Source organism: Triticum dicoccoides, chromosome 3B (genome assembly GCF_002162155.2).
Source record: "Triticum dicoccoides isolate Atlit2015 ecotype Zavitan chromosome 3B, WEW_v2.0, whole genome shotgun sequence".
Classification (NCBI taxonomy): domain Eukaryota; kingdom Viridiplantae; phylum Streptophyta; class Magnoliopsida; order Poales; family Poaceae; genus Triticum; species Triticum dicoccoides.
The window spans coordinates 637036368-637047243 of NC_041385.1; the positions used below are offsets into that span (position 1 = coordinate 637036368).

The 10876-nt window shown below is 44.2% G+C and overlaps 1 protein-coding gene across 1 annotated transcript; it reads left to right on the top strand.

Moving 5' to 3' along the window:
* The first annotated feature begins 3706 nt into the window (after nucleotides 1-3706).
* On the top strand, nucleotides 3707-10601 carry LOC119277557 (uncharacterized protein At2g33490-like). The gene is made up of 11 exons (XM_037558835.1): nucleotides 3707-3975; nucleotides 5511-5583; nucleotides 5667-5744; nucleotides 7732-7793; nucleotides 7912-7980; nucleotides 8202-8230; nucleotides 8309-8516; nucleotides 8608-8841; nucleotides 9202-9255; nucleotides 9416-10298; nucleotides 10422-10601. The coding sequence occupies exons 1-11, from the start codon at nucleotides 3865-3867 to the stop codon at nucleotides 10430-10432; spliced, it is 1812 nt and encodes a 603-aa protein (XP_037414732.1). The 5' UTR covers nucleotides 3707-3864; the 3' UTR covers nucleotides 10433-10601.
* The last annotated feature ends 275 nt before the right edge of the window (nucleotides 10602-10876 follow it).

A 10876-nucleotide genomic window follows, 5' to 3' on the forward strand; every position in this document is an offset into this window, starting at 1 on the left:
TGGTCTATGTATTCACACATGTATTACGGTTTCCGATCAATACAATTATAGCATGAAGAGTAGACAATTATCACGAACAAGAAAATATAATAATAACCATTTTATTATTGCCTCTAGGGCATATTTCCAACACAAGCTCCCAACAAATTGCAAACCTTGCTAGCAGCACTTCAAATTCCCTCGCATCGCCTTTCCTTTGAACTTCTTTCGCCTTGGCAAAATGCTTATGCTTCATGCTCTCTAGCTTAGAAATTGACTTCACAAATGTTAACTATGATGCATAGATGCCATATGCTAGAAAGTAGTTTGGTCATATTGATGGTCGTTCACCGTAAAGTTGCAAGGTGGAGAAGTGCAACAACTAGCCATGCAAACATAAGAGGTATCTGCAAGAATTTCATGTCATTGTGAGGTTCAGGTAACCCAAAGTAGCAATGCAATGTTCATATATCTTTGAAGGCAATAACTTCCAAAATTATGGTTGGGTCTTTGCAATACCTAGTGAATTGACTGTGCCAAGACACATGGCAATTCTTCCGCTTCTAGTGCATACAGTCAATACTCCCTAACATCCTAGACCGGCCTTTTGCTTCATGCATCGCTAGGAGCATGGTTGTGTCCTTAGCATTCAAAGAGTGTCATCCATGAATTTGTAGGAGAGCATATGCAAGTAGTGTCGCGGGCACCTTCTAGAAAGGGAAAAGCCCAGGAGACCAGCAACATTTCTTCGTTGATGGAAGAAAGGTTGTCGCCGCCAATACGACGAAATAACCATTCGGTCATGCGGAAGCGGCGCTTGAACAAGTACATCGTCAAAGGAACCGAGGCCTTCATCGGCCCAGCCGGAACGTTCCCTCTTTGGCACACATTTGTGCGCACCAATGCCAGCATTCACATATGCCCCAAGTGTGCATCACTGTCATGCGCACGCCCATGTAACCATGAGGGTTGACTCTGATAGCAAGTGTAATGCCTCCGCCAAACCCACTGGTTGACCCACCAACTCGAGGCCGTTGCGCCTGGGATCTATACTGTCCTCACAGTCCATGCTAGTCTTTTATGTGCACTTTGTCCTCACTTGTGCGCACTCGGGATCAACTTTTCAGTCGGTCACCCATCCTTAGATTGCTCCAAGCCAAGCACGCTTAACTTTGAGGTTCTCTTCAAATGGCTCCCAGAAAAGAATGTGTGCTCTATTGATATGAGTAGTCTATCATTCCTATTAAGTCAGGATGTCACATGGAGGCTCGCAGGCTCGATACGGAGCGCCCTCCAAAATTATGGTGATGGGGGCTATACGACGACTCTGCTAGAGTTACTCTTACATGGTTCACATAATTCTTTTCCTTACACTCTGTGTGAATTCAGGCAATCTAAACGGTATATAAACATCCAAGCGACGTGAGTACAACATGAGGAACATCTCTAAAGATCTAAGCTTCTTAGAAATATAGTGCTCTCCTTGCTTCTGGTTAGAAAAGCCCATGGCCCCCACTTTACCAGCTTATGTTTTAGGTTTCCTTTCTTCTTAGGTCCATTTAACAGTTACATGAGTTCCACCGACCCCTAGGATATGTAAATTTGTTTTTGCGCTGTGTGTAGTAGTGATACATGCCACCAAATCTTGAAATGTGTAAGTTTCATACTATCACAACACAAACAACGCTCCTAATGCTACTCCTCTACTACCCTCTCCGCCAAATTTCACGAAAAAATAAATATATTAAACCATAGAAAAGGAAAGTGGATTTGTAGCACCCGGGTGCTCCACACCCCTATACAAACATTAAATTCAAAAAAATAAAAGAATCTTGAAAAAAAAAACCGAGATTCCAGGATATCAAACCTGGGTTCCCGATCTACTCTTGTGAAATTTCATGAAAAAGTATCAGGATATGTATAGAAAAAAAGCTGTTTGGATGGATTTTTGTTTAGACAGTATTTTCTTCTCCACATATACGTTTCCTGGTACTTTTCATGAAATTTCACACGGGGATAGATTGGGAACCCAGGTTTGATATCCCCAAATTCAGATTTATTTATTCTTGAAATTTTTGGTATTTTTTACGTTTAATATTCATATAGGGGTGTGGAGCACCCAAAAGCTCATGTGTATTTTCCATAGAAAAGTGCCTAGCTTAATAAGCCTGAGTTGCAAAGAACGCTTAGCAAAGATCAAATGTTGATCAACATTATACGCGGGAAAACTAGGCTCCACAGAGAAGAGCGGCGTATACCAAACGTGGGGGGACTTCCGGCACGGGTCACGGTTTTCCTACCCTAGCCGCCGCCACGCCAGGCGACTAGGTAGGCGATTTTCTTCCTCCGATCTCAGCCGGCCAGGGCGTTGGCCCCCTCTCCCTCCGGCTGCTCCGGCGGCGGGAGGAAGGGGGGACCCCGTTCCTCCGTTCTGTAGTTAGGTTTTGGATTTGTAGGTCATGGTGCGCCGTTGAGGTGATGGGAGCGGCCCGGACGAATAAATTTGCCTCAGCTTCACTCCCACACCGGCGGTGCCGTTGATGGCGGCGTCTCGGAGTTGATGGCATCGTGTGTTAGGGTTCATGGGTGATGTTGGCGAGGCGGCGGCGGCGACTTCATCAGGTGTGTCTCTCCTTCTGCTCTGTCCTCATTGTTGTGGCGTTGTCTCCGACGTCATGGTGGAGCAGGGAGGTTTTGTCATCCAGGAGTACGTGCAGACGGTTGTTTGCGCTAGTGACAGCTGGAAGATGGTGCATCCCGTGCTGGATTTGTGGTTGGTGGCTGACAGTTCTGGTTTCCTCCTTCGACGACGTTGTCGTGCGGGGGTGTCAGATCTAGAGTTCGATGGCGTGTCCGGGGACATGTTGCCCCGGTCTGATTCTTTCAACGGCAATGGTTTTGCTTCTGGCAAACTGCTTTCGAGGTCCGTAAAGCTGATGATCAGCGATGGAGCCGCGTCGAGCTCGGGTGAAGAGGTGACCTGTTTTCCTTTCCTTTGGTGGTCGCTTCGGTGGTGTCGGAGGAGAGGAACAGGCGCTGGTATTATGCATAGGATTATCCTATCTTTTCAGTACTGTAATGTCGGTGCTTACGTGCCTTGTAACTGGATCTTTATTTTATAAATGAGACACGTATTACCATGCAAATAAAAAGAGAAGAGCGGCGTGGCGTCCGGTTCAAGTAGATATTAATGAAAATGTAGTCTCATAACATTTTAAAGCACATAGCCCTTTACCTACTTTTCACCGGATAGTATTTTGCGTCATAAAAAATCTGAAAAAAATTATGCATGTACATATACATATATAGTATGTATGTATCAAGATCATATCGGTGATCCACGGCTTCAATCTCGTGAAGTTTGATGTAGGTTGGTTCATAGTCGTGAAAATCGCCGGTGCGTTGCAGTCGATCGTCCGGGTGAGAGGGAGGAGTCAATGTCCTAGAGCTTGGGGCGAAGTGTGTAGGTCGACACCGAGGAGGATAGCGCTGACCTCGTGTGTCTCGTCCTTCCCGTGCATTTCCCGGGAGATTCGTGCTGAGACTCTCGTGGACCATATATGACAAGTAGGTGTGAAATTTAGAAAGGAGAAACAAAATTTACAGGGTATCATGTTTTTATTACTATTCTTTTTTAAAGGATTTTATTTACCATTTAGTATTCAGATTTGGCTTATATAATCGTGAGCCCTGTACAACGGCCTGCCAAGACTCCTCGTGAGTCAGTTTCCTACCCCGGTCCTGCACAACCGCCAAAGAGAAGAGACAGACCCGAGAGACAAACATATAAAGCCTCTTGATCAATACAGAGACTGATTAATCTTAGAGGGGCAAAAGGACCAATTCCCCGCGCACAGCGTGGCGTCTCGGAGGCATCGGCCGGAGATGAAATCGCCATTGCGGAGGCTCCGGGGCTTCGGCCACCACTACCCCAAGGAGCGGAAGGCGCACCCTCCGCCGCCCACCAAGCTCGACGAGCTCGCGGAAGCTGCCCAGGTCCGCCCGCTCCATCTCCTCATCCGCCCTTTTTCCTTTGCGTGATTTTGGGGTTTATTTCCGTGGTTCCACGTGAAATCGGCGTCAAAATCGGATCTCGCCTGGAAATTTGTGGTCTTCAGGCGCCTTTTTCCAGGAAGAGTGGGCTGTTCCTATTTGTTACTTATCATCAAACTATAGTATTTTTATTTTCTCAATGAGCCTGGAGGGATGGAGCCAATCGTCATTTGATTTTATTTCAATAGAAGGTGATCCGCATGCAAAATTGAAATATGGTTATTCCTGAGAATTTGTCATGTACTATCCATGAATCATGATCAACACTATGATACAAATGTTTCTCCACTATTTGAGAGATTAAATAATCTATACGAGTGACCTTTAGGATAAAAAATGTTTGAGATTGCCTCACGTTGATGCAAGTAGGAATTTCTTTTCATAAAATTATCTTCCAGTAGGTAGTTTAGTTGTTAGGCTCTAATCCATGACAAAGACATGCAACTTCTCTGCAGTTGCCTTTAGGTATTTGTGCAGAAGCCCTTTTTGTCTGGTCAAAGTCTATGGATGGAAGCGTCGACCGGAGAAAGTTGCTACATTAGAAAATGCCAGCCGTTAGACGTAATATTGACTCAAAATTTCAACACAGAGTGCATTATCTTGACCGGAAGTAATGTGATGGATAAAGGTCCATAACTTAGCATCGAAGTTTCTTTCTATCATAGCTATGGGAGCTTATATTCAACCAAAAACACATCATGCCATTATTCTTGAGAGATATTCCAATTCGGATACTTTGCGGGTCGTTGATGCTGCAAGGACGCTGAATAGACATTATCTTTGACTGGATAAGCTGTTTGGACTTGGGATAGTGACCTTATTTGAGCACGATTTAGATGACGTAATCATGTTCTACTGTTGCAGCTTTTAAGTGATTCTGTTTGTGGCTTGGGTTAAACAGCGTTATAGTGAAGTTATGCTTTCTGAATTCTAGAATATATGTACAAACAAATCTTAAATTATGTTCTACTTCGATATGGTAAGGGATAACACCTTGAAATGTAACCTTGAGCAGTCAACTTATCTGATATAGGTATGAAATCTTAAATTCTGTTGATCCTTATGAGGGATAGTACTGAATAACACTCTGAAAGGTAATATTCGAGCAGTTCACTTATCTGGCATAGGTATCTTACATACTGTTCTTTCACATGATGGATAGCACTGTAGAATATCTTGAAATGTAACATTCGAGTAGTTCACTGACACATCTAAAATAGACTAATATGATCCAACCATATCTTCTGTTCGCTGAATAGTGATATTATGACCGCTGAAACTGCGACACTACTTGGTGCTTAAGACAAAGGCTTCCAGAGTACATGCAACAATCTGATTCACACAACCAACACAAATTATCAAAAACTTATTACCAATTTCTACGGGTTATATTCCTTTGTTCAAAAATCACGTGAATGCCCCCTTTAAACACTGCTACAAATTTGTGATACTGAAATACGTTCCGAACTTCACTGCAGGATGTGGAACAAATGAGGAAGTGTTATGACGGCTTGCTTTCAGCCGCAGCCGCTACAACAAATAGCGTATATGGTACTTACTGCTGAAAAACTTAAGAAATGGATAGCTTGTTTGCCTATGCCACCCTTCATTAATGGGTTGTGTATATTATGCAGAGTTTTCGGAGGCTTTGGAGGAAATGGGAAGTTGCTTACTTGCAAAAAATGCACTAAATGATGAGGATGATGATAGTGGTGAGTTCTCCTCTAGGCAGATTATCACAATATATGGTGTAAAATATAACAGTAAATCATTTTTCGAGAAAACACATAAGCCTTGGGTTTTGATGCATTTATAGAAAGAGGAATTTGTACAAGCCCTAAGAAGGGCACACCCAGTAATACATCACGATGCATTAGATGCTAGGCACTGCCTCTGTCTGAGGCAACGCCGCAAGCACTCTCGTCCATTTTCCTCTGACTTAGGCCGTGTTCGGAATCCATCCCATCCGCTCCGACTCCGTGGGGTTGTGGAGCTCAGTTTAGGCCGCTCCGTAAAAATGAGCTAGAGGCTCGTCCGCTCCGGAGCGGAGTGGAGGGAGCGGAGAGGAGCCGAACGCGGCCTTAATCATGTCGAGGAGGCGATCTAAGCTGAGCTGAGCGATGATCGTGTTCTGATGCTTCTAGATGCACCAAGCCAGAAGCATGATGGCAGAGGACGCTCGCTTCCAAGCCGAGGTTTGGATGGAATGGCAACAAAGTCCATGAAACCCACCCCCTCAGTTGGGTGGCGAGCCGTCGATCAGATCCTGGAGAGCACCTCAGGTCACACCGTGTGCCAAAAGGAGTAGCCAGAGAGGAGAGAGATGGGTCATCGTCTCCTCAGACTGGTCACATAGCACGCAACTCAGTGTGTATTGTAGGTGGCGTCGCACAAGGCACTCAATGATCCAACAACAGTCCTGGCAGGGCAAGCCACATGAATAAATTGACCCTCGGAACAACCCATAGCTTCTAGATAAGCCTCCATGAGTGAACTGACCACTCACTGGAAAAGGGTGTCGTAGCAGCTCTTGGACATGAACTGGGCGTCTGAAGTCCAATGCTATAGGAGGACGCCCGAAGAGGTAGACACATTGTCTGCACCATCCGCCAGATCTGGACGTACTGCCATAAGGCCAGGGGACTCAGGGTCCCTCCAATGTCCGAAATCCATCTCAAGTCGTTCATGGTATCCCAGATGGTCCGCCGCTTCCTAGTGCGCCCTGAGACCAGTAGAAGAAGCTCAGACTGATCTCTGAAGTGGAGCGACTGTCTAGCCAACGATCCTCCCAGAATAGGGCATATGCCTCTTTGCCAACCACCATCTTGGTGGATGTGGCGACGGCTGAAGGTTGAGGGGCGGGGGGGTCGATGAGGTTGATCGCTCACTTTGCCAAGGTATGGAACACCCAAGCATCCGAGGTGGAGGGGAGTACACAACCTTAACCAGTTGAGGTGGCAATGGACGTCCTGCCGACCCGGAGGAAGCCTCATGGGCTTTATCAATCTACTTATGGACTTTCTTGTTCAAGCCAAGGACCACCAACTGATGCAGAGGCATCGTGGCCCAGATTGACTTAGCTAAGATAAAGCACATCAATGTGACATCCTAGCTTAAAAGGAATGATATACTGCTCATATCAACAAGGAGCATTATCTTTTACCGGAAAGGCATCTTGCTCCACTTTATAGATAAAGCCAATCACGATATAACGACAACTGAAACCGGAGGTTCAGACATACAACAAGGTTCAGGAAAAGAAAAAAAAGATAGTACTAGCTGCGGGCATAGCAAAACAAGCCCACAAAATAGCTGGGTGCATCTTCTTTTCCTGGTGGATGCAGCGAGAACTGAAGGCCGAGGCCCCTCCAAGGGTGGAGGGGGTCGGTGCACATTACACACGAGTGAGGATAAAGTGTGCAGGAAAGACCAGTGTTGGTTTGTGGGGTGAATCTAGATCTCGCCAGTCGTTATTCCTGATTGGATAGGGAGTCGTTATGTCGTGTGAGCTTCTAATTTCTTTAAGGCATGATCTTTCATGTATTGATTGCACTACTCCATAGTTCAGGTACATTCGTTTTTCTAATTTTAAGATTTCAAGTTTTGATCTTGTAAGCTAAATTACGTTGGTGTTTATTTGTGTAATTACTGCTCTCTTTAAGCATTTCGCCTTCTTTATATTAGTTCAAAATGCTGCAGGCAGAGTGCTGATGATGCTTGGAAAAGCCCAATTTGAACTAACAAAGTCTCTGGATAACTATGTAAGTCTTTTCCTACTACAATATGTTTCTTTTTGCAGGAGCATTTGACATTCATTAGATTTATTTAATGCAGTTAAAACTTATAATCTGCTGACATGCTTCAAAATTTTCTCATCAGCGTACACATATCATTCATACAATCACAACCCCGTCGGAATCCCTTCTCAAGGAGCTACAAACCGTAGAGGTTTGGCATTTAAAATTTGCTCTAAAACCTTTCCAGAATTCGAGACTCTCATTTGAATATTTCAAGTGTTATCCACACTGCCACTAATATTCGTTAACTTCTACAAGACCGTAAATCCTCAATTTGTTCATAGGAAACATCTGTCATATACAGAACATACATCTTAGTTTATATCATTTTTTTTACATGGTATACCTTTTGTTTTCTTCACATTGATGCAGGAAATGAAGCACCAATGCGACACGAAAAGGTTTGAACATAACCAACATGATCTTAATTTGCATTCATCATTGAGACTCGTTTTCTAATGTGTTATCTTTTCATACAGGGAGGCGTACGAAGTCATGAGGGCATCTTACAGACAAAAAGGACAGTCAAGGAATTCAAAAGTCGAATCGTCTTCCGCAGAACAACTGCAAGATTCACTGGTTGAGTACCAAGAGGATGCAGCGTTGTTCATATTTCGCTTGAAATCGCTGAAGCAGGGGCAATTCCATAGTCTTTTAACACAGGCTGCTCGCCATCATGCTTCTCAGGTGGGCTAACCCTTTCTCCATAAAGCTGTTCATTGTGTTCCTGACAGCGAGTGCCACATAACCTAACTAGGCACATTGCTTGGACATTCAGCTAATTTTTTTCAGGAGAGGACTCAAGTGCCTTGAGGCACTTGAACCCCATGTAAAAGCAATAGCTGAGAAACAGCACATTGACTATCAATTGACCGGCCTTGAGGATAATGAATCTGACAACGATGGCTCCAGCTCTTACCAAGAGACTTGTAGTGATGACAGAGAACTGAGTTTCGACTATGAAATAAATGATAGAGACCAAGATTTTATCGCTTCGAGAGGTTCAATGGATGTAAGTCACCCGGTTTCTATGCGCCTCACACTTTTCCAAAATGTTGCTGCGTCATGTCTAGAGCTCCATTTTATTACATACTGTACTTACCAAATATATTCCTGATATTAATATTTGACCGCACATGGTGCACAAGCAGCACAACGTGTAAGTAAGCTAGTTGTAACATTTGAGTTAGGTTAATCTCCAACCGCATGGTGCAAACGTATAATGTCGTTGTTGCTACGATTAGAATAATATTCACCTTGGTGATATTTCACGCACGTTAATTATAATATTTCAACATTATTTATTTGTTATATGTATAAATAAATATCTTGTACTAGCTCTTTAATTTATATATCTGCTTTCTGTGTACAGTTGGATAAAGGAGACCTGAAGACTTCTCCAACGGCAATAAAAGAGATCAAGCAGGTGAGCTTCCACTTACTAATGCTCACTGGTAAAACATTGCAATTTCCAAGCCGTGTCCATATTTATAGCCTGGACAAACAGACCTATACTACTACCAGTTTAAAGATCGTTCTGTGCACATACTCTGAAGTTTTTAGTATTCCTATCTGCTCATATGCAGGAAGAGGCGGAGCTACTGAAGGCAGAAGCAGTAGCTCCACAAGTGAAGCCTGAGATCATCACACATTCAGCTCCAATGTTTGCTGATAATTTTGTCGATCAAACAGAGAGGCTTCGGCAAATCCAGCCATCTTCAGCCCGGCACTCATACAAACTCCCAACACCAGTGGATGATGACTATCCCAGACCAGCAGCTGTTCACAGGTCACATCATTCTGCGCATTTTTTCGAAAGTAAACATGGCGCTGCAGCCAACTTGTGGCATTCATCTCCACCGGCGAAAGATTACAAGGCGTGCACCATGCATAGTGGTCCCATTAAACTGCCATCAAACTCTGACTTTAGTAAGAAGTTAAAGAGAGAGTCCTGGTCTGGTCCGATTCCAAGCAAAGCAGGATCAAGCAAGCCTGATCCCAAGTCATCCATAGGCCGTCCTCATGCGATGATATCCAAGTTGTGTGTTCATGCTAGGCAGCCGTCACCAGTTTCACCCAAGATGTTCCCACCTTCAATAGAATCCCCCAAAATCAGTGAGCTTCATGAGCTGCCTAGGCCTCCAGCCAATGTTGATCCCCTCCGGCCTTGTGGTCTAGTTGGCTACTCCGGTCCTTTGGTATCAAAGCGCCAAGCTCCTACGGCACCTGTCCGTGCCTCACCAACAGCGTCGCAGACAGCCTCGCCGCTTCCGCGGCCACCTGCTTCCTTGGCTCGCAGTTTCTCCATACCCTCAAACAGCCAGAGAACACCCCTCATTACAGTCAATAAGTTGCTTGAGGCCAGAAGTAGCAGAGAGAGCAGTGAAATTTCCTCCCCACCACTCACTCCGTTGTTTTCTTCTACCAGTCAACACAAAAAACAACTACAGGCAGCACTCGGAGAAAAGGGTATGTTATAGATCATGTCTTCCCATTACACCTAAGCTGCATCCAGTCTTGCTATTGCAGCGGTAGTCGCAGATGATTTAACAATAGCTTATCTAACAACCATTATCTATTGTTGCACTGCAGAATCCTTGTGACAACTACCTGCCAATTGTGTATCGCTCTTAGACAATTTTGATGTAATTAGTGGTGTATTTTAGGTTCTTGTTCATAATATTCTATCACTTAAGCGTTTGTCTTGTGAAATGAAAGAAATAATACCGTGAAGCAATTTACTATGGTTATGTATGGTGGCAGTTCTTTGTATCTCTTGGCTCAGTTATCTACATTCTGCACTAGTTTTTAGATTAGACTGTTTGTGTACTCTGAGTTTCTTCCTCACTATTTCTTCAAAACCACCTTAACGCAAAGCCTCTATGTTTGTTCATATAGAGTGTGTTTGGTAGCCTGCACAATTTTGGTATGGTTTTTCCTCTGAGATATGCTAAATGTAGACATAGTGAGTACATATAATTAGAGTTGTTTGGTGGACAGGAGCGCCTATATGGCGACCTACGCGCTGCAGAAGAAGCGAGCGCGCA